At 65.1% G+C, this 7301-nt stretch overlaps 1 protein-coding gene across 3 annotated transcripts; it reads left to right on the forward strand.

Annotated features, from left to right (window-relative positions):
- The first annotated feature begins 291 nt into the window (after window positions 1-291).
- On the forward strand, window positions 292-7301 carry ECEL1 (endothelin converting enzyme like 1). Of its 3 annotated transcripts, XM_088022018.1 has the most exons (18): window positions 292-1083; window positions 1694-1762; window positions 1869-1979; window positions 2066-2158; window positions 2307-2431; window positions 3112-3334; window positions 3816-3914; window positions 4144-4218; window positions 4419-4522; window positions 4771-4829; window positions 4906-4957; window positions 5571-5638; window positions 5819-5943; window positions 6239-6335; window positions 6408-6473; window positions 6666-6763; window positions 6987-7063; window positions 7202-7301. In XM_088022018.1, exons 1-18 carry the CDS (start codon window positions 292-294, stop codon window positions 7299-7301), a joined length of 2433 nt encoding a protein of 810 aa, XP_087878144.1. The 3 variants fall into 3 exon arrangements, with proteins under 3 accessions (XP_087878144.1, XP_027961106.1, XP_027961107.1); XM_028105305.1 differs by lacking the exon at window positions 6408-6473 and having other exon boundaries at window positions 6239-6304; window positions 6668-6763; XM_028105306.1 differs by lacking the exon at window positions 6408-6473 and having other exon boundaries at window positions 4419-4516; window positions 6239-6304; window positions 6668-6763.

The raw sequence follows: 7301 nt of genomic DNA on the forward strand, positions 1-7301 counted from the left end.
GGCCACTCTGAGCCTTCCCCTGGCCTCATTCTCAGACTGGCTGAGGGAGGCCAGGCCCTCGGCCCGCTCGCTGGTGCAGTCACGGGGTGGCCTCCAGCCTCTGGACCTAGGCCTGCGCCCCTCCTCGTCGTGCTGGTGGGCCCCGTCGGGCCCCTGTGCCTCTCTCAACCGGCGTCTACCCTTCCCGCAGCTGCGGCCCGGGAGCCATGCGGAAGCCCGCCAGGAGGCCGGCGGCCCGGCGCATCCTGTAGCTGAGATCGCCGAGGGCTGCGCGGCGGTGCCAGCGGCACCATGGAGACCCCATATTCGATGACGGCGCACTACGACGAGTTCCAGGAGGTCAAATACGTGAGCCGCTGCGGCACGGCAGGTGCGCGCGGGGCCTCGCTGCCCCCCGGCTTCCCGCTGGGCGCGGGGCGCAGCGCCACCGGGGCCCGGGCGGGGCTGCCGCGCTGGAACCGGCGCGAGGTGTGCCTGCTGTCGGGGCTGGTGTTCGCCGCCGGCCTCTGCGCCATCCTGGCCGCCATGCTGGCGCTCAAGTACTTGGGCCCGGGCGCCGCGGGCGGCGGCGGTGGCGCCTGCTCCGAGGGCTGCCCGGAGCGCAAGGCCTTCGCGCGCGCCGCCCGCTTCTTGGCCGCCAACCTGGACGCCAGCATAGACCCGTGCCAGGACTTCTACTCCTTCGCGTGCGGTGGTTGGCTGCGGCGCCACGCCATCCCCGACGACAAGCTCACCTACGGCACCATCGCGGCCATCGGCGAGCAGAACGAGGAGCGCCTGCGGCGCCTGCTGGCGCGGCCCGGGGGTGGGCCGGGCGGTGCGGCCCAGCGCAAGGTGCGCGCCTTCTTCCGCTCGTGCCTCGACATGCGCGAGATCGAGCGGCTCGGCCCGCGGCCCATGCTCGAAGTCATCGAGGACTGCGGGGGCTGGGACCTGGGCGGCGCCGCCGAGCGCCCCGGGGCCGCGGCGCTCTGGGACCTCAACCGGCTGCTGTACAAGGCCCAGGGCGTGTACAGCGCCGCCGCGCTCTTCTCGCTCACCGTCAGCCTGGACGACAGGAACTCCTCGCGCTACGTCATCCGCGTGAGTGCGTCCCCCTCCCCAGTTACCCCGCCGGGGCCCCGGGGGTGGGGGTGGGGCGTCATGGGCGCGCGCGCGCGCGCACGCTGTCCCCGCGCAAGGCGACCGGTGCAGAAGGGGAGGGGAAGGGAGGGAAGGGGAGCGCGCACCAGCCTAGCGCGGGAGGAGGGCGCAAGCAATTTCCCTCGAGTAATTGCGGTGTTTAGTGGAGCCGCGGGAGCCGCAATTTCGCAGTCCTGTGGCAGGCTGTGAGCGCACGGAACGAGGGGTGTGCCAGTGGCCTGGGGTGGGCCAGAATGCCAGGGGCCCCAACTCTCGGGTTGGGCCCCAACTCTCTGGGTGGGCCCCGCGAGTGCCCTTTATAGGTGGGGAAGGTGAAGGCTTATGGGAGGAAAGATGGGGCATGGGCTCCCGCCTCCCCCCGGATCGCCAGGCTAGGCTGGTGAGGGGTGGGGGTTTCTACCAGCTTCTCTGGAGGGAGGGAGGGGTAGGGTCTTCGTGCTCCTGGGGCTTGTGACAGTGGATATCTGGCCCGTCCTCTGGTCAGTCTGTTTGCAGGAACCTGGCACGCTGACCTCTAATCTCTGACCTCTGACCCCATCCCTCTCCCCAGATTGACCAGGATGGGCTCACTCTGCCGGAGAGGACCCTGTACTTAGCTCAGGATGAGGAGAGTGAGAAGGTGCGGGGTTGTAGGGTGGGATAGCAGGGAAGGCCTGCGGCTCCAGGAGGGATAGACTAGGGCCTGACACTGACCTCCACCCTTGAAATGTCCCCTCTCGGTGCAGATCCTGGCAGCGTACCGGGTGTTCATGGAGCGCCTGCTCAGCCTGTTGGGAGCCGATGCTGTGGAGCAGAAGGCGCAGGAGATCCTGCAGCTGGAGCAGCGGCTGGCCAATGTGAGCAGGGGGACGACCGCGGACTGAGGGGAGGGGACCGCCAGGCGCGGCTGGTCCTCCTCACTCACGTCCACCTCCACCTCCAGATCACAGTGTCGGAGTACGATGACCTCCGGCGAGACGTCAGCTCCATGTACAACAAGGTGACGCTGGGGCAGCTGCAGAAGATCACCCCCCATGTGAGTGCAGCCCACCATGACGCTCGTCCCTTCCCCAGGGCCACAGATGGGTTCCTGTGTCCTCCTGTGCCTCTCCCAGACTCCCTCCCTGTCCTCTGTGGTCCCTGCCACACCCAGCCATACTGTCCCCCCACCCCCACCATGACAGCTGCAGTGGAAGTGGCTGCTGGACCAGATCTTCCAGGAGGACTTCTCGGAAGATGAGGAGGTGGTGCTGTTGGCCACAGACTACATGCAGCAGGTGTCCCAGCTCATCCGCTCCACACCCCGCAGGTACTGCTGCCAGCCACCCAGTCCTGCCCACCTGCCCCTCCGGGCCCCTCCCCTGTGCTCCACACCCCTTGCTTGGTGAGCTTTGAATTCCCATTTTCACTCCTGTTCTGTAGCCACCCTGGGGAGGAAGGTGAAGAGCACTGGAACAGGAGTCCAGATCCCCAGACTCAGACGTGGCTCTCGCCTACTCCCTGGGACCCTGGGCAGGGCTTGTGAGCTGCCTGAGCTGCAGCTCGCTCATCCCGGGATAGTGAGGCTGAGTGAGTCCCGACTTCAGAAAGGGAGGGTGTGGTTGTAGCTCCGCTGCCCCGTGGTCGCCGAGGGGAGAGCCTCCTTGGTCTCTGGCCTCCTTGGGGAGGAGCAGAGGCCTCTCAAGCCCGGGCCTGAGGCAGACAGTCTCCTTGAGCGCCCCACAGCAAGTTAGCATCTGGCACTCTGCGGGGGGCGGGGGAGGGAGGCGGGCGGAGGTGTGTCCGGCTGTGTGGGGGCTCAGCCTTTTTCCCTGCTGGGGTTCAGGCCACTCCAGGTTCTGCCCCCACAGATCCGGGATGACCCTCACGTCCGTGTGGGTGTAGGTCTAACCCCAGGCTGGGGGGTTTGGAGGGGGCTGGGGTGGTGCCCTTGGCTGGCCCTGGCACGGGAGCCCGTCTGGACATGCAGCTGTCTCACCTCGTGCTCAGGATCCTGCACAACTACCTGGTGTGGCGTGTAGTGGTGGTCCTGAGTGAGCACCTGTCACCACCATTCCGAGAGGCGCTGCATGAGCTGGCCCGTGAGATGGAGGGCAGTGACAAGCCACAGGAGCTGGCCCGTGTCTGCTTGGGCCAGGCCAACCGCCACTTTGGCATGGCGCTTGGAGCCCTCTTTGTACATGAGCACTTCTCCGCTGCCAGCAAGGCCAAGGTCAGGCTGCCCTGGGCTTGGGGTTTGGGTGCGGGTGCTGGGCTGGGCATCGAGTCCTCCCATGGCCTCGGAGAATGGGGAGTCCCACACATCCCCTTGCAGACAGGAGCTCAGCCCTCTCTGGGGCTCCGGACTACTTCTCACCAGGCCACCTCCCCCAGGAAGCCTACCTGGTCTACCAGCCACAGGAGGGTTTCCCCCTCAGGCTCCTGCCCATCTTTCTCTGCCATGCTCAGTAGGCGTGGCCTTGGGGATACATGATCGTTGGTGGGGTGGCTTGCTTCCAGATTGTGAGCTTTTTGTTGGGGGTGCAGGGCCTGGATCCCCGCCTCCGAGGTCTCCCCTCGGTGCTCAGCACCAAACCTTAGGCCGAGGAATTGGTACTGAAATAGTGGTACCCCTCATGCCAGGTGCCGGGGGGTGGTGCCCAGAGCTAAGGCCTCCGGGGTTGACCCCTGATCCCCGACCCCTGGCCCTGCAGGTACAGCAGCTCGTGGAAGACATCAAGTACATCTTGGGCCGGCGCCTGGAGGAGTTGGACTGGATGGATGCCGAGACCAAGGCAGCTGCTCAGGCCAAGGTGAAGTGGACCCTGTCCCCATTCGTAGGTTCCACAAACACTTATTGAGTGCCAACTGTGTGCCAGGTTGGGGTAACAGAAGAGGCAAGATGCCCCTTGTGGGATTCACATCACCCGGTCTGGTCTCCTTGAGCCCCATCTCTGGGCTGGCCCTAGAGCTTTCTCCCTTGGGGGGTGGGAGGGTGTTTCCCGAGGCCCTGGCCCACTCTGGCCACCGTCTCGCCTGCAGCTCCAGTACATGATGGTGATGGTGGGCTACCCGGACTTCCTGCTCAAACCCGAGGCTGTGGACAAGGAGTACGAGGTGGGTCATCCCCTGGCCCTGCCCTGCCTGACCGGCTGGGCTTCAGTCCCTTGGTCAAGACCCCCAGGGAGGCCCACCCTCACCAAAGAGGAGGAGCCACGGCCCTCAGTTGATGGCCCCTGGGAGGACATGGGGCCTGCACAACCTCCGCCTGGTCACACCCCTCGCCTGCTGTTGAGTGCTGCCCATCCTCCGTGCAGTTTGAGGTCCACGAGAAGACCTATTTCAAGAACATCTTGAACAGCATCCGCTTCAGCATCCAGCTCTCAGTCAAGAAGATCCGGCAGGAGGTGGACAAGTCCACGTGGGTGCCTGGCCCAGAGCTGGGGAGGGAGGTGCTGTGGGGAGAGGCTCCTTACCAAAGCCAGGAGGCTGCTGGGGCAGACCGCCTCACAGCCATGCTGGTGCAGGTGGTGGTGGGGGCACTGCGGTGCGGGGGGGACTCAGCCTGGGGGAGGCGCAGGACATGGCTACAGGCTGGGCCACTCCTTAAGAAGGAGCCGGCTGTGAGGTGGGGGGGCCTCCCTAGCTGACCCCCACCTCCCTCCACAGGTGGCTGCTCCCACCGCAGGCCCTGAATGCCTACTATCTACCCAACAAGAACCAGATGGGTAAGGGGGCGTGTCCCGCATAGGGGCCCCGGACGGAGGTGGGGCAGGTCTCCTGCTGACCCTGCCCTCTTTGTAGTGTTCCCTGCAGGCATTCTGCAGCCCACGCTCTATGACCCTGACTTTCCACAGTGAGTACCCAACCTGGCACGAGCCAGAGCCAGCTCTGCGGTCTTGTCTGCCGGGTGCATGAAAGCTGCTCAGAGTGTCCTGACCCGGGCTGGGCCCAGCAGTCATGGCAGCTACAGATCCTGGGGCCCCATCGTCTTCAGCCTGGGTTATTTAGAAAAATGTGTAGGTTTGTTTGTTTTTTTTTTCTTTCTTTCTTTCTTTTATTACGTTTTCTTTTCTTTTTTTCTTTCTTATGTCCTGAGTTCCCCCTTACCTGGTTTGAGGCTCCTTTAGGTGTTTCAAAAGTGGAGTGATCCTAGTGATGAGGAAACAGGCCAAATCCTACATGGGGTGCCTCAGTTTCCCTCATGTCTTCCTCCAACCCGCTCTCTTCCCCCATCCCAGCGCTGTTAGATGTGATTTCCTAAAAAGCAGCTGCAAAGGTATCATTGGTCCCTTTTACATATTGTATGAGGACCCTGAGGCATGAGTGCCCCAAGACTGTGAGGACTCCAGTATGGCCTCCCCGGGCCGCTTGGGCCTGACAGGGGCATTCCCGGGGCCTGGGCAGCAGCGTGCAGCTCCCAAGAGGGCGGGTGAGGCTGGGGCCTGACGCTGCTGCCGTGGGCCCAGGTCTCTGAACTACGGGGGCATCGGCACCATCATTGGACATGAGCTGACCCACGGCTATGACGACTGGGGTGAGGCCCACGGGTGGCCGCAGGGGGTGTTGGGGGAGGGGAAGGACAGGGGGCGGGGGCAGGGCGGTGATGGGCTGATGAGACCCCACAGCCCTTCTGTCCCCGTGGGCCAGTGGGCGGGTGGCGGAGGGCGCCTTGGGGCTGAGAGTTGGTCCCAGCCTCTCTGCCCACGGCCCGCAGGGGGCCAGTATGACCGCTCGGGCAACCTGCTGCATTGGTGGACAGAGGCCTCGTACAGCCGCTTCTTGCGCAAGGCGGAGTGCATCGTCCACCTGTACGACAATTTCACGGTCTACAACCAGCGGGTGAGACCCCCTGCTGCCCCCGAGGCCCGGCTGGGCGCAGACGAGGAGCGTGCACACCCACGTGCACACACGTGTGCCCCGCTCCCTGTGCACATGCTCGGGATCTGCATGCACACTCACTTGGGCGCGTGAACAAGTTCACACGGACTCATGGGACATGGGGCGCACAGGGGTCAGAGCCCCATCTAAACCCTCTGGGAAAGGGAAGGAGGGGGGCCGGGGCCCAGGGCGGCAAGGCCTGAGGAAGGGCCGCAGTGGGCCGCAGACAGCCCCTGGCCTCTTCCCTTCTCGGCAGGTGAATGGGAAGCACACGCTTGGTGAGAACATCGCGGACATGGGTGGCCTCAAGCTGGCCTATTATGTGAGCTGCCCCTGCCTGGCCCTCCCTTCCTGTGGGGGGAGGGTAGGGGCTGGTGAGGACTCAGCCAGGGACATAGGCACCCCTGCCTCCCCACCACATGGAGCTGTGGCCTCTGACTGGCACCGCGTCCTCTGGAAAAGGAGGGACTCCCAGCCTGCCTTCAGGGGGAGCACAGAGGGCTGCCTGGAGGGGCCGAGGGCTGTCTGGGGTTAGCCCTCCCAGGGAGGAGCACGCGGCTCAGGGAGGGTGGAAGGCCGACATGGTGGGCGCTATGCAGAGCAGGGGCCGGTGAGGGGCTGACTGGGTGGAGGGTGAGCCAGTCTCCACGCTGGGGGCACCACAGCTCCACACCGTCACCCCCAGGCCTATCAGAAGTGGGTGCGGGAGCACGGCCCAGAGCACCCGCTGCACCGGCTCAAGTACACGCACAACCAGCTCTTCTTCATTGCCTTTGCCCAGGTGGGGGCCGGGTGGGGGCCATGTGGGAGGAGGCGGGCAGGGGCGGGGACGTAGCTTCCAGCCTGTCTCTCACCAGCCAGCCCTCAGAGGCGATGGCCCGGTGGGTGGGTTCGGAGAAGGGATTAAGGCCTAGTGTGCCAGGGGGGAAGGTTGGCAGGGTTTGCTCAGTGGACTCCTTGGCTTCATCTTCCCCTCTCCTCCCCTTCTCCACCACGGGGCCCAGAACTGGTGCATCAAGCGGCGGTCACAGTCCATCTACCTGCAGGTGCTGACCGACAAGCACGCACCTGAGCACTACAGGTCTGCCTGCCCGCCTGCCCTGTGCCTCGTCCCCTCCCTGTGTCTGGGGTGGGAGCAGGCGGGAAGGGGGAGGGGCAGCTGGGGGGGGGGTCTTGGCCGCTGGGACCTCCTCTAGGTGGGTCTCTCCTCCTCCTCCAGGGTGCTGGGCAGTGTGTCCCAGTTCGAGGAGTTTGGCCGGGCCTTCCATTGCCCCAAGGACTCGCCCATGAACCCTGCCCGCAAGTGCTCCGTGTGGTGA

The sequence above is a fragment of the Eumetopias jubatus genome, unplaced genomic scaffold, assembly GCF_037043125.1.
Source record: "Eumetopias jubatus isolate StellerSeaLion01/CBP00866 unplaced genomic scaffold, mEumJub1_p1.0 scaffold_3, whole genome shotgun sequence".
Classification (NCBI taxonomy): Eukaryota; Metazoa; Chordata; class Mammalia; order Carnivora; family Otariidae; genus Eumetopias; species Eumetopias jubatus.